Source organism: Nothobranchius furzeri, chromosome 8, assembly GCF_043380555.1.
Source record: "Nothobranchius furzeri strain GRZ-AD chromosome 8, NfurGRZ-RIMD1, whole genome shotgun sequence".
NCBI classification, from domain to species: Eukaryota; Metazoa; Chordata; class Actinopteri; order Cyprinodontiformes; family Nothobranchiidae; genus Nothobranchius; species Nothobranchius furzeri.
Genome location: NC_091748.1, coordinates 65,660,772 through 65,686,414, shown reverse-complemented (window position 1 = coordinate 65,686,414; position 25,643 = coordinate 65,660,772). Strand labels below are relative to the sequence as shown.

The following is a 25,643-nucleotide window of genomic DNA, read 5'->3' as shown; positions in this document are numbered from 1 at the left end:
GATGACAGAGCCAACCACACAATTACAAAAGGATTTTAGCAGATGGGAATTGACTCAGAAGGACCTCAGCCTCCTCAGTAGGTGGAGGCAGCTTTGGCTCTTCTTATACAGAACATCAGTGTTGTTGGACCAGTTTACTGTTGACGTGAACACCCAGGTACTTAAAGGTATCCACCACCTCAATGTCTGCTCCCTGTATATTTACCGGTGAGTGAGGAGGAGTGTTTCTCTGGAAGTCAATCACCATTTCCTTTGTCTTACTGGAGTTCAAGTGAAGGTGGTTACGCTCACACCAGTCAACAAAGTCCATGATGACTGACCTGTACTCCTGGTCATTCTCCTCAGACACACAGCCAACAACGGCTGAGTCATCAGAGAACTTCTGGAGGTGACAGCTGCTAGTGTTAAAGGTGAAGTCTGAGGTGTAGAAGGTGAAGAGAAAGGGTGAGAGCACCGTACCCTGTGGAGCTCCAGTAATGCACACAACCACCTCAGATGTACAGCTGTGCAGTACGTACTGTGGCCTGTTGGTGAGGTAGCTGATGGTCAGCAGTGTAGTTGATGATGTATTAGACACAGCTGGATGGTGTTGAGGGCACTTGAAAAGTCGAAGAACACGATTCTCACAGTGCTCTTTTGCATCTCAAGGTGAGTCAGAGCCCGGTGCTGCAGGTATGAGCGCATCCTCTGACCCCATGTTTGGTTTATATGCATACTGCAATGGGTCTATTTCCGGGCTCACCACTGAACGTAGATGGGTGAGGATGAGTCACTCCATAGTCTTCAGAAGATGGGAGGTCAAGACGACTGGTCTGTAGTGGTCTGGTATCCTGGGATGTGATGTTTAAGGAACTGGATCCACGCAGGAGGTCTTCCACAGGATGGGGACCTGCTCCAGCTGAAGGCTCAGGTTGAAAATGTGCAAGCAGATCCTCATCTTATGCTGTTAAAACTGATTTGGAGTTTAAAACACTAGAACCTGGGGTCCATGGCTGTTGGAGGAGAAAATATCAATAAGATAATAGAATTTTGCAATAAAGCAAATATAATACTGACACACAAAATGTTATTCTTGTAAAAATACTTTGGATGGAGATCTAACTCTAATAAAGGCCTGGTACCTATATATCCCATTTAAGTCCTTAACATTATGCATCTGTTTGTGTATAAACATCGAGATGAAACTTGTGTTCTTTATCTGTTAATGTGAATCTTGTTTACATATTTTACCCCAACCTATTCTCATGCAACACTGCAATATAGCTTGTTTATCATAAACAAAAGGAAGAGAAAGGTAAACTTCACATTTCAATGTTAAATGCAGCACATACATAGATAAAAATATGAAACCCATATGAAATGTTATCTTAATGTGAAGGATCAGTAGTGCTGCTATACACCACAGCACTAAATAATATTGTAACAGACTAAACTATGACATAAAATATGCAATTTGGTAAAACACTTGAAGCGTACAGAATTTAAATAAATAGTAAACGGCTTTTTATTGATCTAACCTTGCAGTAGCTCTTTTATTTTTTTCCCCTTGAACTGGAATAAGGGCGTGTTCTCCCTCCACACCAGCAGGTGGCGCAAAGACATTCATCGCAATCTCGTTCATCCATTTTCTCAGGACGATTTCTACCTCCGGTCGGCGAGAACTCCCTCTGATTGTTTCAGTTGCACACACGTTGCTGTTAATTTGAGCGAAACAGAACAGAAACGTGTAAATTTATTCCCGACTGTTCAAGAGAAGGCGAAGGGAAACGCTTGTTTGCTGGTAAACCGACTTCGACACAACACCGACTCAGGTTCTCATTGAATTTTTTGTCGCGTTTACCGAGCTAAATGTGACTAAGTATGAGGTCTATAACCCTAGTACTGCACATCGTTAGAGAAAGTGACTTTTGTTATTTAGGTCTTATATTTAAGAGATGGCATTGGTTAGAGCTTTCTAAAACCCTTCAGACAGGCGGATTTACAGCTGGACTTTGGATCTGACCCCATAAATAATGAGACCTCAAGATCAGAAGTGCTTTTAGGATTTAAAACAGTCAGAAGTTTCATACGGTGCAGACTGCTGAGGTGACAGATGACTTTACAACAAGAGATCAAAAGAAAATGAATGCAAAATGAGTCTTTTAACGTTACGGGATCGTTTTCATTATCAGTAAATCAGTCTCAGTGATAAGGATAAACACTTATGGCCCTGCTGCATCAACTTAGAGCTGCAACAGTAATTATTTTAGTTTTCTTAGTGTTAGAACTCTAGACCCTTTTAAATGAACGCCACCTCCTCGTTTTTATCATTGTGATGTTTAAAAAGCAACTCATATATTTAGAATGAAATTTTTTAATTTAAATTTACAATTTAAAAATTGTTTGTTTCATTAAATAAATCAGATAATTTGGACAAATACATCTTCTATCGCTGTATTTTGTTTGGGTGAATTTACATCCCTGTAGGATTCTTTTGTGTTTTTATGTCAACACATAAATATAAAATTTCAGATCTATGGTAGTATCACCAGCACCGACTGACTGCATGTGTGTTCTTCCGCAGATTCTTTCCTCCACAGATGACAGTGTTCTCTCTGCTCTCAGAACATCATGCTTCCCCGGGCGGGTAAAGACTTTCTGGTCCGCATAAGGTTCTCCTGGAGGCCGCTGTTCCAGGGCCGGTACCTGCTGGTCACCAACACCCTGAGCGGAGGAATCATGCTGTCTCTGGGAGATATCCTGCAGCAGACTCGGGAGAAGCGCAGGGAGCCGGGCCGGGTGAGGGACTGGGGGAGGACAGGTGAGCAAGTGTTGCTCAGTGTCACTAAGAAGTGTCTTTGCAGGTCCAACAGAATGTGTTTTTGAACAAATGCAGCATCTGCATCGGATGATTTGTGTAGTGTGTTTTCTCACTTATTCTCTCCTTTTCTTTATGTTCCACCCTAAAGGTCGGATGTTTATTGTCGGCTCCTCCATGGGTCCTCTACTGCACTACTGGTATCTTTGGCTGGACAGAGTTTATGTGGGCAAAGCTCTGAAGACACTGAGTAAGAAGGTTCTGGTGGACCAGCTGGTCGCCTCACCGACTCTTGGAATATGGTATTTCTTAGGTGAGAGGATGTTTGTTGACAACGAGCAGGCTGACTTTCCCTCCACCTCTGTGTATATGTACACACACACACACACACACACACACACACACACACACACACACACACACCTCAACATTTGTCTGGGTGTGAGCAAAGAAACAATATTCTAATGATACGTGAAAGAAAACATGCACCGAGTCAAAGGTGGTGAGGTAAAACAAAACCTTGTGTATCAGAAGTATATGAAGATCAAAGGGCACCTGAGATAAAAAGTTTGGATGTTAGTGACGTCCTTAGTCTTGTTTGTAAAAGTTCATTGATCTTTGTGTTACTGACTTTATCTCAGGAGGATTTTATTGTTGCTTGGAACTGACACACATCTAACAGACAGCCTTACTGTTGAATACAGGCATGGATCTCTTGGAGGGACGCACTTTATCTGAAGGATGGGTGGAGTTTAGAGAAAAGTTCTGGGAATTTTATAAGGTAAGAAACCTGCCAAGTCCTCAACACACTCACGCGCACACATGCAGGCACACGCATGCACACACACACATGCACGCACGCATGCACACACACACGTGCATACACTCACACATGTGCACACACACACAAAAACAAACATGCACAGACATACACTCACACATGCACAAACATGCACGCACGTGCGGATGGCCTCACACACATACACACACACACATACACACTCACACATCCAGATGCACACACACACACATACTACCGGATTAAAACATTCTTGTCTTCTAGATAAATATGTTTAGTTTACACAGAAAAACTCCTTTCCAGAAAACATTTTTCACTTTTCAGTCATTTGCATGTTGTTTTACTAACATGAGTGTTGATATTTACAGTTCTAGGAGATTAAATGGCAGCTGTTCAGTAAAAAGTTTCCAAATTCACGCAGCATGAGTGTGTTTATATTTTTATGTATTAATCGTAATTTCCTTCTGTTCCCCAGCTGTACGCACCAAAATAGAAATCAAAAACTGCCTCAAATCTAATGTAACTGTTTCTATTGGGGTAGATTTCTTTTGCCTATAAATAAGCATGTTGGTCATGGTTCAGTAGAAATAATAATTGTCCCAGCAAAAAAGAAACTCTTAAAAAGGTCAAAACCCACTTTTGGACATCCATTAAAGGAGAAACGAAGGGAGCAATTCCTTGGGAATTACTTTAAATCCGTGGGGAGATCTGGGAGATTATCTGACATCTGGGAAGACACCAGTCAGTCACGCAAGTTTACTCCATCAGACGTGAATCATCAGTTAGTTCAAGCTCCATGAAACGCGTCACGTCTTCAGCGTGAACAAAATGAGCGTACAGGAATTTTCTGACTTTCTAATAATTTATAGAAAGCTGAACTGTAGTTGTTTATAGGTTGGACGGATGATTCTGGGCTAAAGCATGTTTAGGTTTCACTTCATCTTTATCGTTCCAGCTCCTCCGTTCACTTCCTGTTGTAAATGTTACGTCTCGGCGCTCATCTGTTTAAACTCTTCTCTTATTGATTAGCTGATTAGTTAGAGATGATCGAGTTCTGACAGCTGAATTCTGAGACAAACCATACTAAAAATGGAGAAAGATCAGATATTTTGGAACAATTTTAAATAAAAACAACTTCTCTTATACTACCCCCTAAAGTAATTAAGCAAAACCCCTTAATTAAGTGTTATTAAATAAGTTATTAAGTGTTCCTTAATAAATTCTTCTGAGTCAGATTTAGCAAACACAAATCTTTGGATTCAGGGTATCGGGTGGCGGTTTCTGGCTGCGATGCTCATGACTTAAGATCGGGTTTCTGTTCGCCCAGCTCACTGCAGAAGTGGCTGAGGTTTCCTTTGTGTAATCAGTGTGTTTACGCTCACCTGTGCAGATGGACTGGTGTGTCTGGCCTGCTGCTCAGATGATCAACTTCTACTTCCTGTCACCTAAATTCCGAGTGGTGTACATCAACTTTATCACCTTAGGGTGGGACACCTACCTCTCCTATCTCAAACACAGGGTAAGTCTGGCTGTGAGAGTAAACAAATGAATGGGTGGAGTATAAAAATGTAATGTTTGTGCTGAAAAAAAGAAGCCAAATCAGTGATGTTCTCGGTTTCTTCTGACAGGATGAAGTCCGGCAGTCTGAAGTGGCATCGGACAGCAGCCTTGTGGATTCATAGCAGAGAAAACTCCCAACGTGTCCACCTCTGGGTGAAGAAACCTAAAGTTCATCATCATTTAAGAAGATAATCAAAGACAAGAAAACACATTCATCTGTTTTTATATTCACAAACTTTAATTGCTCCATTTCAAATGGGTTTAAAACCTGTTTAATATAAAGTGACAATGCACTTTTTTCCTTCAGGCCTGAATGGTTTGATGGCATCATTTTAGTTGTGTGTTTATGTCTGACATTCACTCCTGCTGGAGCATTCAGGGATGCAGTATGCCGTTTTCACCCTAAAATTCCTGTTCCTGATCCCTCTGTGAAGTCTATCTGTAAACTGACTAGTTTAATCATTAACATTTGTGTTTTTTAAGAATGAGAGGGGATGTAGAACAGTTTTAATATCAGGCTGAGTTAACCTGTGTAAACTTTGCTTTAATATGTGGTCTGGTACCACGCCTGTTATTGTGCCAGATAACCTGTGCGGACCTCTGAGGACATCAAAGGATGCATGTGGTGATTATAGCTGAATATAAAATGTCTGTTTCATAATTTTAAAATGAATCAGATGTAAATGTGAACCTGGATCAAATGAAGGTTCACATTTCACACTGATATGTTTGTTTTCTTCTGATTTTGGCTTTTTTTTAATCGGTTTTTATGAGGTGTGATGTGAGGCACTCTGTAATTAATACAGATTTATTATAAAATCAGAAGACAAGTTCTGTCATCAGATAAAATTACTCATGGAAAGAGACATTAGTTTTTAAAAGGATTACTAAAAAAATTTATAGAATTTTGTTTTTTATTTTTTAAAATATGTCAAAAATCTAATTTTGTAGCATAAACTTGTGATAGTTACTTTTTGCTACAATTGTTTTGTCATATTTATGAATCCTATTTTAAATGGAAAATGTAAATTGATTTATTGCATTTTAAGATGAGTGTTAATAAATCAGAAACAAGTAATTACAATAATAAAATAGTATTGAGTCTTAAATGAGTGGATAATTGAGATTAGTGCATTTAAACCTAATATAACTAACCAGATTTGTTGCAAATGTGCAGTTTTTAAAAATGTTCTACAAAAGACACATATATATATATATATATATATATCCATCTTCTGAACCTGCTTGTCCACGTAGTGTCGCGCGGGGGGGGGGGGGGGGGCGGTGTCAATCTCCAGCGGTTAATCAGGTGGGGTACACCCTGGACAGAGTCAGTCCATCGCAGGCCAACACAGAGACACACAGGACAAATAGTTATGCACACACACCTAAAGACAATTTAGACAGACCAATTAACCTAACAGTCATGTTTTTGGACTGTGGGAGGAAGCCGGAGCACCCGGAGAGAACCCACGCATGCACAGGGAGAACATGCAAACTCGATGCAGAAAGATCCCAGGCCGGGAAGCGAACCCAGGACCTTCTTGCTGTAAGGCAACAGCTCTAACCACCGCGCAACCGTATATATATATATATATATACATATATATGTATGTATGTATATATTTGTGTGTGTATGTGTGTCTTTGTCTGACATTTTTAAAAAACTGCACATTTGTAACAAATCGGATATATATATTTATATATATCAGATTTGTGTGTATGTAGCTAGAATAAGATTAGCATGAAACGTTTATGCAAGATGTTGCAAAAGTATAAAAATCTGCATTTGTTGCAGGAAGAGCATCAGTAAAATTTTTGATCACAGACATCGTTTAAGTGGACCACTGTAAAGGAGAGGAGGAAGAATAAACACCCAGGGAGTAAACAAGGGGTGAACAGGTGAGTGTTGATTGGCAAACAGAAAACAGGTGTGAGTGAGCAGAACTGAGCCAAGGAGTGTGAAAACAAAAGCAGTGATGACAGCAAAACCATCAGGAATCACGCAGAGAGCATCAATACTTTAATCTGTGGAAACCTTCTCAGAGGTGAAAACTGATCTCTAGTTGTCGTCAGCTAAGCAAACACTCGCGACTCTGTTCAAATATTTGACTGGCCTACAGGATTTGACACGGAGCAGCTCATGTTTATGGCCCTCCTCTTCCTCAAGCGTTGAACACATCCTTCTGACAAGGATGTAGTCTGTGTGTGTGTGTGTGTGTGTGTGTGTGTGTGTGTGTGTGTGTGTTTGAATGTTCCTGATATGACTGACAGATGTTTCCTCTCAACATGACCGCAGTGATGCAGCTCCTGTTTTCCCTCCTGACAGTAGCCGTCTGCAGCGGTGAGTAAGCTTCACTTCTTCATCTGCTAAATTAATGTGTTCAGTGTTGTGAACATCTTATGTTAGTCCTGTAAAGATGCAAATTCATGCAAATAGGAAGTGCCCCACAGTCAGAAGCAGGATCAGCGTGCTAACATGGAGTGTTTCTTAGAGCTGGGGCCTAAAAAAAGATCTAAAAAAAAAAAAAAAAGGATTTTTTATGGTCAATATTTGGTCAAAGCTGACATTTATCCCTGCAGTGTTGATTGGCTTTAAATGTGTGTCCTTATGAAACCCTACGGCGAAGTCTAGTCTGCAGGTCGATGGGGAGCAGAGCAAAGGTTTGGATGGTGGTGGAAAACGGTGTTACCCTACCTAAATACTGGAATGATTTCTGAGCAGAGAGATTATTTGAAGACTCAAAACAGCTGTTTAATTAATAAAAAGGTGGACTTCTCCCTCCAGGGTGGGGCTGAGGTGGGTTTTTAGCATCTTCACCATGAGACTTTGTATGATAGCATGAGCTGGGCTGGTTAGGGGTGTTTCTGAGGTGGGTGAAGGATGAGCTGAGCCACAGGTTTCCAATGTAATGTCCTCCTTCGTTCCAGTCCACATGTGTAGTCTCAAGGTTTGATTACTGACCCTAAGAAAAAGATCAAAAATAGCTGTGGCTGTAATGAGCTTCTTCTGTAGGGTGGTCTGAAGATGAGGTGAAGAGCTCCATCATCTGGTGAGAACATGGAGTCTGTTCAGGAGTTTTGGTATCTGAGGTTTCTCGGTGTCTTCCCTCTAGAGGTATTCCTGGCATGTTCCAGCAGAGAGAAAATTCTCTCAGCTCCAGGAAAGCCTCGGAATTACTTGAGGAGGTGGAGTGTGTTGCTGAGGAGAGAGGTGTGTGGGCTTCTCTTCTTCACTCCTGTGCCCCAGACAAGCTGGTTCTTCTTTGTAGGAACCCAGCAGCTTAGATGCAATATAGGCGTATTGCTGCCTTCGCAACAGCACACGTTGCGGCTACGCCTACCCACTACATCCTGTCATATGCACCCACAGTACGCAAGTAGTCCAACAGCTTCACACGTTGTTTATCCCGAGCTTCCAACAACGTCCGGAGACTGAATACTTCCATCCCACACTGCCCCAACATCCCATACAGGACTCACCGCTCAGCCCCATACGACAAGCTGGTTCCCAAAGTAAGAACCTCTTTTAGTAAGCTTTCTTCTCACCCCAAACCCTCTGTCAGGAATCGTACCATACCAGTTTTGTTTATAAAGCACATTTAAAAATAGCATGGCAGCTAACCAAAGTGTTGTACAGGAGAGCCAAAGACTCAAACACAACAACAAAGACAGCATAGGAGTAAAATATGAATCTTGGTGTGACCTTTGACCCAGCTCTCACCCTGGATTCTCATGTCAGTTCTCTTGTTCGCTCTTCCTTCTTCCATCTCAGGAACATTGCTAAGCTGAGTCCCATTCTGTCCTGCTCTGAACTTGACACAGTTCTCCACACCTTCATCTCCTCACGCTTAGATTACTGTAACTCTCTTTTCACGTGTCTGAGCAGAACCTCCCTGAACCGTCTACAGGTGGTTCAGAACGCCTGTGCTCGGCTTCTGACCAAGTCCTCCAAACACACCCACATCACCCCGCTTCTCCTCCAGCTTCACTGGCTGCTAGTCAACTTCAGGGTTCATTTCAAGATCCTGGTTCTGGTCTATAGGGCCTTACATGGACAAGCACCATCTTACATTGGTGATCTTCTTAGTCCCTACACCCCCAGCAGGTCCCTGAGGTCCATTGATCAAAAGTTGTGCAGCACCAGGCTAAAGACCAAAGGTGACAGATCATTTGCTGCTGTGGCCCCCAGATTCTGGATCTCTCTCCCCCTGAGCCTGAGGTCAGTGGACTCAGTGGTCTCCTTTGAAAAAGCAGCTGAAACTCACCTGTTCAAGCTGGCTTTGGTGTGACCTTCATCACCACTCTCTCCTTGTTCTGCTCTTTCTATTAATTCTGCCCTTACACTACTTCCCATTTTTCCTATTCATTTTCTCTCTCCCTTTCCTTACATGAGATTTTCTCACAAATTTTACCTTTTTTCTCTCATTTTCAACATTTAAATCTATAATTTTTATTTATTTATTTATTATATTTGAAATTATTTATGTATTTTTTGTTTTAGTGTCATGATTTATTTTTATTTATTTTTTATCTTTAGAGGTGCTATATATATTTTTTGGAACAGTTCCCTCCATGACCTGATCTTTGAAGAGTAGAAGAAAGTGGACAGCTGGAGACTGAACTATGGCCTTTTTAGCTGAACTTAACAAGTGAAATGATGAGCTGTTGGGTGACCGTGGCTCAGGGGTTAGGAGTTTGCCCTGTAATTGGTGGGGTTCTGGTTTGGGTTGAACCCAGCTTCTTGCATGTCAGCCATTGTGTCCTTGAGCAAAACTCTCCTTGCCTACTGGTGGTGCCTGTGTTCAGCTGCTTTGCTTTTGTCTCACAGGGCAGCTGTGGCTACAAAGTAGCTCATTAATGTAGCTTGTGTGGGAGTGTGAATTACTATACTGAAGAACTCTGCTGTGACTTACAAAGCAGAACACAAATGAGCAATACAAACACTAGTCTGAAGTTCAGCTGTAGAAAATCTATATTTCTGTCCTCAAAGAGCAAAAATAATCAGGCTGCAGTTTGCTCCTGAGAAGTGTGTGTGTGTGTGTGTTTTCGTTCAACTTGACGGTTGCTGATTAAATTTTGACCCCTGTGTTTTCTGAAGCTAATCTGGAACCAGTGGCAACCACAAATGCTTCACAGTTTCTCTCCAACTGGACGTCGTCATCGACTGTGAAAGCCACTACGGTCACACTACAGGCTTCCACATCAACACGCCTTACTACTTCTGATGTTGCTTCAGCAGCACTACTAACGACCAGAACAGAAGAGACTAGCTCGAGCAACACCACTCTGAATACAACAACCGCACGGATGTCCAACAGGACGCAGACTGTTCCATCGTCAGAGTTGCTGAATGTCACAGCGACCAGCTCAGGTCAGACTATGGAGGGTCTGCATATCTGAACGTGTTTAAAATGTTCAACCAGTGGCAAATCTAGAAGTTTTCTGAGAATGGGGCCACAATACTTAGAGGGGGCAAGTATTAGTCCAATATCCTTGCAAGATTCCATGCACAAATTTGGCTCACTAGTGTTTAGACTTGCATCCACCTATTGACCCTTTCCACCCAAGTCTTCTGATCAAGTGGGTTCACTGTAGTGGACATCACTGGTGAATCGCAGAGGGCAAAAGTGTCATCTGAGGTTGTTTTCAGTTATTTTCTTTGCCAGTTCAAGCCCAGTTCACTTGTGGGAAGGTTTAGCATACCTAGGTGTTGCTCATAGAGCAATATTTACAAAGGTTAAGTGATGCCTAGCTTACGAATGTTAGCTTGCGCTCACCCTCTTGCCATTCACCGACGTAAACAAGTTGTCGACTTAGCCAAAATTCACCCCACTGGATTTATAACATTGTGATAAATAGGGTTTTACTTAACACCGGAGAAAAAACACTGGAGAGAAAATAAAAAACAGGGGGGGGAGATAATAAAAACTTCCTGCTCCCTACCAGTGTTTTTTCACTGACTGAGGCCCTGTCCACACGTAGCCGGGGATCTGCCAAAACGTAGATATTTTTCTACGTTTTGGCCTGTTATCCACACAAAAACAGATTTTTTTTCACACGAAAACTGATCTTTTTAAAAACTCCGACCAAAGTGAAGATCTGCGTTTTCTCCGTTTTGAGTGTCTGCGTGTGGACAGACAAAACCGGAGTTTTAAGGTCAGCAACGTCACTTTCCGCGACAGAAAAATGCTGACATCATGTGTGCGACCTGTGTTTACAGCATGGATGCCCTCAGAGCTGTGCTCGCTTTATCAATTGTCCAAGCGCTTTTTGCTTGTTTGTTTTTGCAAGCGGAATTACTGCTCCTTGCGGAAGACCACAGACGAAGGACGAGGTTAAGAATGGGGGAAGTACTGCCACCTACAGGTCTGGCATGTCCTTAACAACGTATTTATCTGGGTTTGTGTGGACAGTTTTTTTTTTAAACGAGGTGGTGTGGATGCAAGTTTTTGGAGGGGCGGATATTCGTTTAAAAAAACCCCGGCTACGTGTGGACTAGGCCTAAGTCACCATGACCAGCTGCTACTCTCACACCGGGGGTGGGTGGTGGGGACATAGATATCTCATAGGGAGCCCAAGTCATGCCCATCTACTTCCGCATCGTGGGTCCCTGGAAGAACGAAAAAATGAATGCGAGTCAACGGGACTAAAAACTATTTTCTAATTCCACTTGTTTTGTGCCATGGATTTCACATATGATGTCCGTGAATTTTAAAGATGCATTTTGATACCAAGAAGGTGCTTATTTTCAAAGAGGGAGAAATGCTATTTTAGGTTTTGTCTGAAAATGAGTCCTGGACTACTAATGCGCTTCACGAACGTGACGTCATTGAACCAGACACGGAGAAAACTGAAGGAAAATGGCTGCAAGTTCAGTGAACTTCCCACAGGAGGAAAGAACCTCCATTAATCTGATCATGTGGTAAATAGCAGCTACTTTGATGAGAAGAGATTATGTGGTGACGTCACATATGCGACGTGCTGATTTCTAGTTTGTAGTCATGCTAATTCCGAACTTTTACAAGCTGATAAATTTCAAAGTATGTGACAGGCGTGGTCGAAACACCCATCATTGCTTTTCTTTTAAATTGCAGTACAACATATGTGCGACCCAGGGTGTAAAGCAAAGCGGATTAGAAAATAGCGTTTTTAGCCCCGTTGATTAGCATGACATTTTTTTGTTTTTCTGGGGACCCATGATGCAGATGTAGACTTCGGCTCCCTATAATGGTGACATTCATCGTGCAAAATAAAGTAATTTTCATAGAAGTGGTTCTTCGATGGAACGATATCCCAGTTCACTGCAGTGGACAGTAAAGCACATCCTCCACAGTAAATGGAGGGTTTAAATACTAAATGAGTAATATAAACATTTAACATGTCTCATTTAAATTCTATCAGTCAGCCCCTGTCCTCATGAAACACTGTATATGAACATTAATCGTACATTGGTTAAAACTTGTTCAGTGCAAATCCAAAAATAGTTCTAGGACTTCTAGTTCATTTGATTAGCTGCTGCGGGTCATCCCCATCTTGTCTCTAGTTATTCAAAATAATACAAGTTGAGTTTGCACCCTTACCTGTTAGTGAAGCCAACCCTGTAGCAACTTACCATTTTACTGTGAAATCAACAAAATAAAAGCGTAACTCTACAAACTGGCTTGTTTTGATTAACTTCACTTCACTTGTTTTGATTAACTTCACAGGAGTTTCAACGTGTGTGAACTGTCTGCCAACAATCATGGCAAAGAAGGTAGTCCCATGAGAGGCTGATGTCAAATGCTAAGGGTCGATATGCTGATCATTGTGCAAAGGGTAGATGAGTGAGTGGGACACTTCATGGAGCCAATCAGATTCCAGCAGGGGCCGATGCTCCAGTGGCCCAGTCTCCAGAATCGCCAATGTGTTGAACCTATTTTTGGTCGCTTAACTTGACTAATTCTTTAAAGTAAACCCAACATCTGTTACGAGTCTTTATGAGCCAAGTATCTGCTTATGCAGCCTGTTAGATTTTCTATTTCCAAAACAAAAATTGACCAAAACACTCAATCTAAAGCACATGTAAGTGTCGGGTCAATACAATTAGAAGTTAGGCCACTTAAAGCTGTGCATTAATAACATGCTGACCTTACTTGGCAGCAAAGCTACTCTCCTACTACATCGTTTAACAGTGATGTGGTAAGAAGACACAACTTGTTGTATTAAAGTTTGATGTTGAAAACATCCATTATTTTTAAATGTCAGGTCTAAAAAACGTTTATTATGAAACTGTTAAAATAGCTTAAGTTTACATTAAAGTTTTTTTATATAGCGTCATATCCCGGCAAGAGTCGTCTCAAGGCACTTCACATATAGTAAACATTCTAATACAGGTCAGTTCATTAAGCCAATCAGTAAAAAGTTTCCTATATAAGGAACCCAGTAAATCGCATCAAGTCACTGACTAGTGTCAGAGTCTTTACAGCAATCCTACAAGTGTTGATTTCTTTGTATATTAACAAACTTTAAGGCTTTATTTTTTTAAAGATTCTTGTCTGTTACCTGTAGTTTTATGAAAACTTTTTATAATGACCCTCAGGTCTTTCATCTAACTGGAGAAAGGATGACTTTGCTACAAATCCTGGACTTGTGGCTGTCATGTGCCTCTTCTGCATTGTCCTCGCTCTCTCACTAGTGGTCATAATGGTGAAATGTTTCCACTCACCAAGGTCCAACTTTGAGAAACTTGAAGACATGCCCATGGTGAGTAAGAAACATTTGTTTTAATAGCTTTTTAAATCAAATTATGTCTGAGAAGGTTTTAACACCCATTAAAGGTGTGGAACACTGGGGGAAAAAGTTTTAATTTCAACTATATGTGTGAAATTTTCATGTATTAAATGTGATGTACATGAAGGATAATCATTATCAGTCAAAACTGAAAACATTCATTGTTTTCAAATTCAACAAAGCTGCAGTTTTTCCTAATGTCTGTTATTGTGGATCTTTATTATGAAAATTATGTTTGCTGCAGTTGAAGGAAAAGTGTGTGTGTGTGTGTGTGTGTGTGTGTGTGTGTGTGTGTGTGTGTGTGTGTGTGTGTGTGTGTGTGTGTGTGTGTGTGTGTGTGTGTGTGTGTGTGTGTGTGTGTGTGTGTGTGTGTGTGTGTGTGTGTGTGTGTGTGTGTGTGTGTGTGTGTGTGTGTGTGTGTGTGTGTGTGTGTGTGTGTGTGTGTGTGTGTGTGTAAGACAACTTAAGAGTTAATAAATGACAGGAAAACTGCTTTAAAAGGGTTGAACAATAAAGTTCATGCTCTGGAGTCAGGGTGAGGTTTTATTTTGCATGAATGAAAACTATGAATTACATTAGTGCATCTACACAGCACCATCAAGTCCTGGATACAGAATACAGGAAAATTTCAAATAAAACTCATTCCAGGTAACATTTGACTTAATGAAACCAACTGATATAGCATTTTCAGTTTGGTTTTTGTTTAGCCTTGGTAGAGGATTGCTTTGTATATATATATATATTATTTTTGGTTTAAGGTCAGCAGATGTTTTCCTGTGAGTTGGCTCTCTCCTACAGTACAAGCCCACACGCTGTAAAGATGTTCTCATAGCAGTCGTCCATGATGCTGCATGACCCTTACCGTAAATGTTTCTGTAACTTATTTTTCCGTCTTCTCTGCAGGGCAAAGTGAGTGAAGAGTCTCCGTTTGCACATTATTCAAAATGATAGAGGAGACTTTACAGACGGGGAGTTGAGTCTGCAGTGTGACTCCGATGTTTCCAGGCAGTGAAACACAGGAATGTTCTCCACGTTAGTCAGTGGTCACTGCAACTTTAAGCACATCCTCTTACACACTTTTCCTAAGCTAGCGATTCCTGCTTCAATCTGAATTGAGTTTTTTTCTTAGGTTGAACCAATTCTAATAATTTCTATGTGAAAATTATGTGTGTAGAAAAATGTTTCCTTCTGCCCACAGTCTAATTGAAGAACAAAATCTGTGTGTGTGTGTGTGTGTGTGTGTGTGTGTGTGTGTGTGTGTGTGTGTGTGTGTGTGTGTGTGTGTGTGTGTGTGTGTGTGTGTGTGTGTGTGTGTGTGTGTGTGTGTGTGTGTGTGTGTGTGTGTGTGTGTGTGTGTGTGTGTGTGTGTGTGTGTGTGTGTGTGTGTGTGTGTGTGTGTGTGTGTGTGTGTGTGTGTGTGTGTGTGTGTGTGTGTGTGTGTGTGTGTGTGTGTGTGTGTGTGTGTGTGTGTGTGTGTGTGTGTGTGACAGAATTTGTTTACTGAAATTTGTTAATCAAATGAATCCAAACAAAACTCCACAGTCGACACGTTTTCTTTACTTGTCCATCAGTCGTCCCACAACCTGTTCACTGTTCTCTTAAGCGATCACTTTAACTTTGTCTCTTTGATTAATGTTGGAGTTTGGTAAAGCTGCCGTTTCCCTTTTTAGAGGCTCTACGCATGAACTGACAAATGTTTGCTGCAGCAGTATGTGACTCTGGGGTTTCTGTGCTGTTTAACATTTGGGTTGCTCTGTTTTGCACATAAATGAAAGGAGGACATGTTATATTTACAATAAAGTTGAACAAAAAAAATGCTCATTCTGTTGCTTTTTTATTTTCTAGGTTTGCATCATGTAAACCAATTGGCTATTATCAGATGAGCCACACATCACCTTCCTGTCCGCACATTAACAAATCAAGTTGATAAAGACCTGAGCTCAGATAAAGCATAATTTCTCCAGGCTTTGATGGTCCCAAAAGATCTGAGTAAGTGAAGCCACTGATTGATGTAGCCAAACTGGTTCAACAAAAGGATTTTTTTGAGTTTTGACTGAGAAATTTTGAGAGCGTTATGTTTAAATGTCAGTTTTCTGGATATGATTTAAGATGTAATATTTTTCAAAGGCCTCTATCTGATCTACTAAAGTTTTGAGTCAGTTGGACATGATAGATCTGCCTGCTTTGAATCCTCTCCCTTGTGATTGTGGAACCACATGAAGGTGGTTTCCTGATATTTTTGGTACTCCAGGAGCCAAGGCTTGACCTAATCTCTCCTGTCTCCAGAGCAGTGCCCCAGTGCCATGATAGTGCAGCAATTTCCTGATGTGTTTTCTTGCATATATGGCAATAAAACCCTTCTGACTCTGGTTTGCCCAGTCTGTGTTATCTTCCATCAAGGTATTAGAACACTCTTCTGAGCCATGGGAGATCCTTTAGGGGTGGATGCTTCAGATGTCACAACCCCAGATCAGAATACGTCATTTATTCTACATATAATTTATTTCGGGATTATTAAAGCATTCTGAAATAACAGTCTGCCATGGTAGGGAGGCTGCTTCTCTGTATTGAAAGAAGTGATGTGGTGGTTCAGTGACTTGTGGACATTTTCTTGGGGAAAAAATCCCCATTGTGACTTGTCCTAAGAGGTGAAAAATGTTCAGATGGATGAATTTGAACCAGGTTTCTCCCATTATCTTAGCTGCTCATTCCTCAGAAGGTAGGTAGTATGAGGAGCAGGTCCCTGAGGTCCAGTGACCAAAGCCTACTGGTTGTGCAGCGCACCAGGCCAAAAACCGAAGGTGACGGATCATCTGCTGCTGTGGCCCCCAGACTCTGGAACTCTCTCCTCCTGAGCCTGAGATCAGTGGACTCTGTGGTCTCCTTTAAAAACTCACCTGATCACGCTGGCTTTTGTGTCCTTTGATTATGCCTTCTCCTCATCCAGATCCTTCTACCAGTTCTGCCTTTCTTGGGATCCACAGATTACCTCTAAAGATCTTTCTTCACTTTCTTTGTCTCTCTTCATATTTTATAATCACAATTTTTTTAACTTCTCCCAAATTTATGTTATATTGTTATTTTCAAAGTTTTGTTCTTGTGATTGTCATCTTGAGAGGCGTTTCATCAAATATTGTTTCCTATTCTTCTCGTGTACAGTGATGGGCGGGGGACACCAGTCCATCACAAGCCACTGTCTCCAGTTTGCCTGACAACTGTTTCTGGCCTGTGGGAGGAAGCTGAACACCCAGAGAAATCCTGCACACACATCGCATGCAAGCCCCACTCAGGCTGAAGCTGGGATTTGAACCGGCAACTGTGAGAGCAGGAGGACTACCAACGGCTTCAAATTTCACTTGAAATGTACCAAATCACAGATTTTATGGTTTGAAGTCTGAAGTGAAACAATAATCAATTTATGGTTATGGTGCCTGCGTGTGACGTAAATAAACAAGTTAACAAGCTAAATGATTTCTCGCTATTCTGCTGAACACACCTAGAACAGTAGCAGCAACCGCAGCGCGAGACATGCGCCTCGTGCTCGGCATAGTAAAATTGTTTACGTGCCACTGGCTGCTTCACTTGTCACGTGACCAGGTGGTGGCCGACGTCAAAAGTGACGGCACCGAGCCCGGTAAGTTACAGAGTTTGAAGTCTAAAGTAAGAAGCTATTAACTGCCGTAATAAAATGGGAAGCGGCGATAAACGCAGCGGCGTTACTTGCGCCGACGGGGACGTGTCTCCTTAGAGGACACCGACGGGAGACGGCTGGACGCTGCGGTGAGACAAACTCTCTAACTTTCCCCCCCAAGACTTTAAACTGTGACGGAAGATGCGCGCAGATAGGAAGCTCTGCTTCTTTAGTAACTAACAGGGTCGGGCTGAGAACTTCACCACATGTAAAATGTGACCGGACTGTTTATGGAGCGCGCGCTGACATCTGAAACAAAAATAGATCAGACATAGTTTGTGTCACTTTGTAGACCCTGTCACAACACGAACACTTCTATTTCCGGCTTTAATGTTTGTATAATAACCTCTGAGATATTTATCAGAAGATTAGTGCATACGCGTTTGTGTGTGTGTGTGTGTGTGTGTGTGTGTGTGGGTGGGGGTGGGGGGGGGGGGGGTGCAGGCTTGGTTTCATGAGTAAACCAACATGGAATGTGTTTCCCCAAAATATTTATGCATTCTGCTTTCCTCCCTTTATCTCCTTCCTTCCTCCGTATCTGCTTCCTTCACTCCTGCCTCTGTAACCCCACAGAGACAAAGAACATCTTCATTGTTTGACAAAGACAAACTTTCTCTCTTTCTTTGTTTTTGTCCCCATTCAGAAGAAAACGGGATAATTGTGAGCTTAAAAGTCCTTCTTTAATGGATTATCAGTTCAGTAATTGTTTCATTTATATATTTTACATACAAACACATTTAACCTTTAATGGTACCGCAGCAATTTCCTAATGTTTTAGATTCTCACACACGGCAATAAAACCCTTCTGATTCTGATTAAGAGTATCTCACATTCATCATGGATGGAGCTGGATTATTTTTGGTAATAATTCAGGTTTTATTTGGTTCTTTCTGCAAAAAACTCTTTTTAATGAGTTTTTCCAAACACAATTTGTCAAGTGAAAATCAATTTGTAAGATTTAGCTGATTTTTAAAAGTAAAAATAGAAATGTTGATGTGATCAGAGATCTGTTCATAGATGTTTTTATAGTAATGTTTTTAATTTCAGCTTCAGCCATTCAAAATGTTTAAGCAGAGAAATATCTTTTGAGTCTGCTCGGCCTCCATCACTCATCAGAAGTTCTGATTGCTTTCACAGTAGCTTATGACGGATCCTCTTCACTTCACCGTTTCCCTCATAGTCACACAGGCCAGCTGCCTTTTTACAATGACGCTCCTACAGCTTCCTTTGCATTTTGAAGCTGCTTAGTCAGGACCATTTCCTTGTCGTGGGAAACTTTGAGGATTCCCAAGTGTCATCTGTTTGACAGACATAAACAGAATGGACCGTCCTTCTCTGTGTCCATTAGATGGCAGCGTGTCCCAATGCTCAGCCACATTCCTCTTTCAGCCATGAAGATCTGAGGCTGTTTGAGATGCAAACATTTGCAGATGCATGCCTCAATCTGCCTTTTGTCTGTTTGCATGACTCACTGATAATTTGTCAGAAAAAGGGCGTTTGTCTTGTCACTTCTGCTGAAATTACTGGCGAGACGATGTGCAGGGTTTGATCAAAACCAAATAACAGCGATTCCATTGAAATAAGAGTGAAATTATAGGTAAAAAGCAGACTCCATTCATCAGTAGTATCACTTTAGCTGTTGTGAAAGTTGGTTTGGGTTTTTTTTTAACCGTAGAAGTTCAGTAACGTGTCAGAGCTGTTTAGTTATTGTCTCCTCTGTGTGTGTCTGGGCTTGTTTTATGTGGTGTGCATCTGTTTACTTGGCTGCTTTGTGGAAATTTGCACCATTTTAAAGACTGTTTGATCCTCCAATGTAGTTTCTTTTAGGGCAGCCGTAGCTCAAGAGGTAGAGCGGGTTGTACACTAATCGGAAGGTTGCAGGTCCAATCCCGGCTTCTGCCAGAAAATGCAGCTGTTGTGTCTTTGGGCAAGACACTTAACCCGTCTTTCCTGCTGGTGGTGGTCGGAAGGACCAGTGGTGCCAGTGTTCAGCTGACTTGCTTCTGTCAGTACGCCCCAGAGCAGCTCCTTCTACATCGTAGCTCAGTGTGTGTGAATGGGTGGATGACTGACTGTGTTGTAAAGCACCTTGGGGGGTTGTAGAACCCTAAGAAGGTGCTATAAAAATACAGACCATTTATTCTTATCAGATTTTGAACAACTGAGCCATTATTTCACAAATATTTGACAGAAAAATCTTAATTTTAAATGTTGCATTGCCTTTTTCTTTGCCCTTTGCGCTGAATCTCACTGCTACAACATTTTAGGATTATTCATAAAGACAATTACATAATTCCATCCAACCAGTGCATACTGACACTCATTCACCAGAAACACGTTCTCCTGCCTCAGAGCATTTCCTTTCTAAAGGTTCTCTTCAGTATCGTTGTGATCCTTGACCTTGGTGGTTTCACAGTTCGATAGTTTGAGCCAGTTAAAAAGCTGCCACCTCCTCACAAGTTAGCCTTATCTGGATTAATGTAATGATTCATAGAGCTTTACGTGTTTTGTCACTGTGTGTGTTGGGATTTGTGAGTCACCCTTTTTTTTCACCAGTTTTTATTTTCTGGTGCTGAAGTGATGAAGCTATTGGACAAACTCCCTTGCAGATCTTATCAGATCAGATTTCTACGGGCATATCTGCTGTGCGTCACTACAATGGAGCTATTACAGGACACTGAGTGTATGCTTTATGGGGGCTGACTGGACAATGCAAGAAAGATGCCGCTCCTCAGAGTGGTAATCATTACAGAGTCTATTGTTTCAGGGTGGAGGGCTTATCTTACAGTGGAGTGTGAAGCACTGCAGCATGAAGTAGCTGCATTGTGTAATTCACAATACTGACACATAAGTTAAACCAACATGCTAACAGATGTCTCATTAAATCTTGATCAACACTGATCAACCAACCGATCATTCACTGAACCGCTTTTTCTTAGTGGAGTCGCAGAGAGCCTGTGCTTATCTTCTGCAATCATCAGGTAAGAGGTGGGGCACTTCCTGAACACGTCGCTAGTCCACGACATAGACAAGCAACCACTTACATGCCCAGTCTCACACCCAGACACACCTAGGGACAATTTAGAGTCACCAGACATGCATGTTTTTGGTCTGTGTGAGGAAACCAGAGTACGTGGATGTACATGTATGTATGAGGAGGACGTGCAGAAAAGCTGCAGGCGGGATTTGATCCTGTGACTTTTTCACTCAATGCGTTTACATGTGCATTAGGAAACCAAAATATTGCCCTATAAAGAGGCGTTGTTGTTTTTTTATGCATGTAAACGTGTTAGTCTGGCTGAAGGCGGACTTGTTCTAATCGAACTGAAGCACCCAGATAATGCGGTAGCAATCCGAATTAATTCTGCGTGTAAACGGGTCAGCCAAACTGAACCCATTGGACGGTTGCATTCTGGAAGTGACGACACCATCAAACAGCACAGTTCATACCAGATAAGCTGTGCTGCAGCGTTGTCGTTGTGCGTTCCTTGCAGCCGTTGTGTATATCCTGTTTGAATTCCATCTGCTTCACTCCCACCAGTGTTTGTTTAGTATTCGTGGAGCTAACCGGAAAAACGCTGACATGAAAAGGTGCATGTCATCGTCTAAAGTACCGTTGTGGAACAAACTTCTTTGGAGAGGTCGGTTTTCTAATGCGCATGTAAACAAGGAGAAAGGCTCCCAGTTTATCACCAGATCAACCTGGATCGACTTAGATGCTGGTCAGTGCGTATGTAACCACAGACTGTGAGGCAACTGGGCTACCCACTGATGTTGACATACCAAATCTCCTAAGTATTCCTTAAACTGCTTGATCTTCATGCTTCTGAGTCTCTCTGCTGTCTGTAGGACCCAGTGAACCCAGTGTCATTCCCACATTTCTCACAATCAAAAACTCATTTGAGACGTGATAAATGCAGGTCCCAGATGCTTGTACTGACTCTGTGACCATTAGAGAGATGGAAATGTTTAAAGAGGTACAAAAGTCTAGCAACTTGAGAATGAGCGTCTGCAATTCACTCAGAGACATTACAGAGGTGTAGAGGTGTACATCGGCAAGAATATGGCGATACGATATATAAATCACAATACTGCATAGAGTAGACGATACAATGTATTGTGATACTAAAATACAGACGATGCAGATTTTAAAGACTGGATTTAATTGTAAAATCTCGGGCTAGACACTTTCAATACAGATCCCGTGTTATCGCGACAGCTCTGCGTTCCATCATAATGGAGGCTGTAAAAACTGCTGCCACCTAGCAGTTGGAGTTTGAATTGCACCACACAAAAGAAATACAGTAAATGTAAATTCTCAATACAAAAATCAGCGCATCCCTGCATACAAATATTTACAAACATTTCAGGAGTTATTAGGTTGAATGCTTCGGCATTAATAAGAGACTTAAGGTTGGTTTATGCTTGACGCATTCACTTTCCCCGCGGTGATGCGGCTCGCGGATGGAACGCGCTTCACAACTCGCAGCGTTTATGGTTCGTGCGGCTTGTCTCTGCGGTGAGCCGATATTCTCCCAAACTGAACGGGGCAGCATGGAGCTCTACGGCATGCATCCAACACTATACCATAGTAGAAGTAGAAATTACTGTTTACAACATGCATTTCAGCATTTTTAACAGCAGACAGTGCGAGCTATTTCTCTCCAAGAATGATTAACAACATGTTGATCACAGTGATCTTTGAGAGCTGAATCATACAAATGTCTGTATTTACGAACCTCTGCCGTACTAGTTCTTGCCGGTCCGCCATGTTTTTCCGCGTCCGTCCGTCCGCGTGGTTAGAAATTTTCCGAGGTGAGCGTTGCGGAAATTCTGGGCCGTGCGGAGGCGCGGTGGAGGGGCGTGGTTGTTAAAATGACGCAATTTCACCACGTGGAGCCGTGCGGACCTCGCGGACGCGTCAAGCACAAACCAACCTTTAAGATCTTGTGTTTTTTCCAACACAGCTTAGCTAAAAACCACACATTCATCCAAGAACCACCACCATTTTCCTACTAAATACAAAGCTCTCATTAATAGAGTATTTGATGGTAGATTAAAAATGAAAATAGTTAGATTAATTAGATTCTTAGGAAGGTAATTTCCAGACAAACTCCTTGGAGTAACAGTAAAGGTCAAGCGCTCAATATTTCACGTTAAGAATGTCAGAGTAGACTTTCTGCTCTGCAGCCGGTCCTGTCAACATGCACCTCAACACTACAAAGAGCTTTGATCAAAACGCTCCTGCAGACGGTCGTCGAGCGTTTCAGGGGCCAGGAGGTTTTCAGGCCACCAAAGTCCTCCTTTCTTCTCTGGTTGCACGAGAAATAAAGAATTACATCAAGTTTCAAAAGATTAAATCACAAGGAAGGATTTGTACTTTAGGCTGCAGTCACACTTGGGAGGGAGCATTCTTCAGTAGAAGTGGTGTTATTGTCACAAGCTGACATTTCAACAACAGGCCTTTTTCACTGCAGAGCTTTAACTTGTCATAGAGCTGTGAAGTGGAAGGAATTATTTATGGCTTGACTTGTTCTGAAAGTGAAACTCTCTCCGGCTCCATCAGCTTCAAAACATTTTAAATGGTGATGGAACGGCCTGACTGTGCTCTACAAATGTTTTAAATTGAACAAAAATGTAGAGCTACTTTTTCTGCTCTTAAAAATAAAAGATTCAAACTAAGTAATTGTTTATTCAGATCTATAGAGTTTGTTTTTCGCAACTGTTAATCAGGAAGTATGAAGATGATGATCTGATAACCAGTCTGCATCTTGAGTCACTTTTTGTTTTAATGGTATGTAAAATAGAGATAGGGTGAGAAGCTTGGTCATCCGGGAGGGGCTGGCAGTAGACCCGCTGCTCCTCCACATTGAGAGGAGCCAGTTGAGGTGGCTCGGGCATCTGGTTAGGATGCCTCCTGATGAGGTTTTCCGGGCACGTCCAACTGGGAGGAGACCTAAAGGTAGACCCAGGACATGCTGGAGGGACTATGTCTCTTGGCTGGCCAGAGAGCGCCTTGGGATTCTCCCGGAAGAGCTGGCCCACGTAGCTGGGGAGAGGGAAGTCTGGGCGTCTCAGCTTAGGCTACTGCCCCCGTGACCAGACTCTGGATAAGTGGCTGAAAATGGATGGATGGATGGATGGATGGAAAATGGCACCTTTTGGAAGTTAGAGAAATTATTCCACAATGATGAAACTATGAAAATCTATATTTTGGAGCCAGACTGATAATGTTTTAAAATCGTAACTAAATATTTGTTTTTCATATCAGGGTTATAAAACATTATGTTTGATGACCATTTTATTTGAAAGGTACGGATTGTTTTAATAACAAAAATAAAATCAAAACACTGTTTGAAATAAAAGGTAAATAAATTGGAGGATAAAAAAAATCAAAAATCAAAACCATTTTGTACTAAACAATAAACATCTGAATAATAAAGATGAGCTTTAGAAATGTGACATAGTTGAGCTTTAAAATGTTTTTTTCTTGTTAATAATTAAGTTTATGTACTTTGAAACAAACTACAAAAATAGATTACGGCCGTCATTTAGCCACTGATCTATGTCACTTTTTAACTATCAGAAATACATCTATTTTTAAAATCAGACACCCACATGTAATAAAAATTAAAATTAAAATTCAGTCTTGACATCTAATTAAACTCGTTGGTTTCACTGCACCCATTTCTCTCTTTCTCTGAAGTTTATCATCATCTTATTTGTGTTTAGAAGCCAGTGCCTGTCTGAAAGCAAATTCAAACTGATGAAACTAGTAAGAATCAGCAGCATGTGTCTATGCCGACTAATCAGTGGTTTAGAACCACACAGAAGAGTATCAGATATCACAGCTTTATCAGCATGTTCTCAGAAACAGAAACAAGTTCACATTGTGTGAAACTAGAGAGTCATTAGTTGTTGGTTGATGTTTTAGAAAAAGCTGTGATCTGTCTGTCTGGTTTTAAACACATTAATCCTTTGTTACTGCAATAATTGTTTTTACTTTAAAATCAAGTTGAATGGTGAAATAAATGAGCAGTTCAGGCCTAAAGGGAATGTTAAATAATTCATGCTGTACCATGACTCTGGCTGGCTAAGGGTAGGCATTGAAATCGGTCAAACTTGCATGTGGATCAGTGGCTCGCCCTGATCGGCTGCGGTTGGTGCTGCTGCTACTGGTGGTGCTTCTGGTGGTGGTGCTGCTGGTGGTGGTGCTGATACTGGTGGTGCTGGTGCTGATGCTGGTGGTGGCGGTGCTGATGTTGGTGGTGGTGCTGGTGCTGCTGTGCTGCTGCTGCTGCTAGCGGTGGTGGTGATGCTGGCGGTGATGGTGCTGATGCTGGTGGTGGTGGTGCCGTGCTGCTGCTGGTGGTGGTTGTGATGCTGGTGGTGGTGGTGCTGATGCTGGTGGTGGTGCTGGTGCTGCCATGCTGCTGCTGCTGCTAGCGGTGGTGGTGATGCTGGCGGTGGTGGTGCTGATGCTGGTGGTGGTGCTGCTGCTGGTGGTGGTGGTGCTGATGCTGGTGGCAGCGATGCTGGTGGAGGTGCTGGTGGCGGTGGTGCTGATGCTGGTGGAGGTGGTGCTGGTGCTGATGCTGGTGGTGGTGCTGGTGCTGCCATGCTGCTGCTGCTGCTGGTAGTGGTGATGCTGGTGGTGGTGGTGCTGATGCTGGTGGTGGCGGTGCTGTTGCTGTTGGTAGTGGTGGTGCTGCCGTGCTGCTGCTGCTAGCGGTGGTGGTGATGCTGGTGGTGGTGCTGCTGCTGCTGCTGGTGGTGCTTCTGGTGGTGGTGGTGCTGATGCTGCTGGTGGTGCTGATGCTGGTGGTGGTGCTGGTGCTGCCATGCTGCTGCTGCTGCTGGTAGTGGTGATGCTGGTGGTGGTGGTGCTGATGCTGGTGGTGGCGGTGCTGTTGCTGGTGGTAGTGGTGGTGCTGCCGTGCTGCTGCTGCTAGCGGTGGTGGTGATGCTGGTGGTGGTGCTGCTGCTGCTGGTGGTGCTTCTGGTGGTGGTGGTGCTGATGCTGC

The 25,643-nt window shown here is 42.2% G+C and overlaps 3 protein-coding genes across 11 annotated transcripts in view; all 3 read left to right on the top strand.

Annotated features, from left to right (window-relative positions):
- Positions 1 to 1,617: 1,617 nt before the first annotated feature.
- On the top strand, positions 1,618 to 6,037 carry mpv17l2 (MPV17 mitochondrial inner membrane protein like 2). 3 transcript variants are annotated; one of them, XM_015970853.3, is made up of 6 exons: positions 1,618 to 1,780; positions 2,564 to 2,800; positions 2,949 to 3,110; positions 3,502 to 3,578; positions 4,987 to 5,115; positions 5,225 to 6,037. In XM_015970853.3, exons 2-6 carry the CDS (start codon positions 2,611 to 2,613, stop codon positions 5,276 to 5,278), a joined length of 612 nt encoding a protein of 203 aa, XP_015826339.3. In that variant the 5' UTR covers positions 1,618 to 1,780; positions 2,564 to 2,610; the 3' UTR covers positions 5,279 to 6,037. The 3 variants fall into 3 exon arrangements, with proteins under 3 accessions (XP_015826339.3, XP_015826340.3, XP_015826338.3); XM_015970854.3 differs by having other exon boundaries at positions 1,618 to 1,811; positions 2,605 to 2,800; XM_015970852.3 differs by having other exon boundaries at positions 1,618 to 1,811.
- A 996-nt stretch (positions 6,038 to 7,033) lies between these two features.
- cist1 (colon, intestine and stomach enriched 1) lies at positions 7,034 to 15,244 on the top strand. 5 transcript variants are annotated; one of them, XM_070554221.1, is made up of 6 exons: positions 7,065 to 7,204; positions 7,280 to 7,351; positions 7,456 to 7,500; positions 10,258 to 10,530; positions 13,738 to 13,901; positions 14,832 to 15,244. In XM_070554221.1, exons 3-6 carry the CDS (start codon positions 7,458 to 7,460, stop codon positions 14,874 to 14,876), a joined length of 525 nt encoding a protein of 174 aa, XP_070410322.1. In that variant the 5' UTR covers positions 7,065 to 7,204; positions 7,280 to 7,351; positions 7,456 to 7,457; the 3' UTR covers positions 14,877 to 15,244. The 5 variants fall into 5 exon arrangements, with proteins under 5 accessions (XP_070410323.1, XP_070410322.1, XP_070410319.1 ...); XM_070554222.1 differs by lacking the exons at positions 7,065 to 7,204; positions 7,280 to 7,351 and adding an exon at positions 7,034 to 7,058; XM_070554218.1 differs by lacking the exon at positions 7,280 to 7,351 and having other exon boundaries at positions 7,431 to 7,500.
- Positions 15,245 to 17,543: 2,299 nt separating this feature from the next.
- Positions 17,544 to 25,643, top strand: part of LOC107392825 (3',5'-cyclic-AMP phosphodiesterase 4C) — a 115,698-nt gene continuing 107,598 nt past the window's right edge. For 2 of the 3 annotated variants that reach the window (XM_070554217.1, XM_054752194.2), the window contains exon 1: positions 17,569 to 17,708. The gene's annotated coding sequence lies outside the window, so the exon portion shown is untranslated. The other variant, XM_054752195.2, reaches the window with a different exon arrangement.

Excerpts from the sequence above, each read along its gene's own strand:
- mpv17l2 (XM_015970853.3), top strand. The coding sequence starts at position 2,611 with ATGCTTCCCCGGGCGGGTAAAGACTTTCTGGTCCGCATAAGGTTCTCC. Across the intron at positions 3,111-3,501 it reads TGGAATATGGTATTTCTTAG|GCATGGATCTCTTGGAGGGA; the intron begins GTGAGAGGATGT and ends TGTTGAATACAG. Across the intron at positions 3,579-4,986 it reads AGTTCTGGGAATTTTATAAG|ATGGACTGGTGTGTCTGGCC; the intron begins GTAAGAAACCTG and ends TCACCTGTGCAG.
- cist1 (XM_070554218.1), top strand. The coding sequence starts at position 7,431 with ATGTTTCCTCTCAACATGACCGCAGTGATGCAGCTCCTGTTTTCCCTC. Across the intron at positions 7,501-10,257 it reads GACAGTAGCCGTCTGCAGCG|CTAATCTGGAACCAGTGGCA; the intron begins GTGAGTAAGCTT and ends TGTTTTCTGAAG. Across the intron at positions 10,531-13,737 it reads TGTCACAGCGACCAGCTCAG|GTCTTTCATCTAACTGGAGA; the intron begins GTCAGACTATGG and ends AATGACCCTCAG.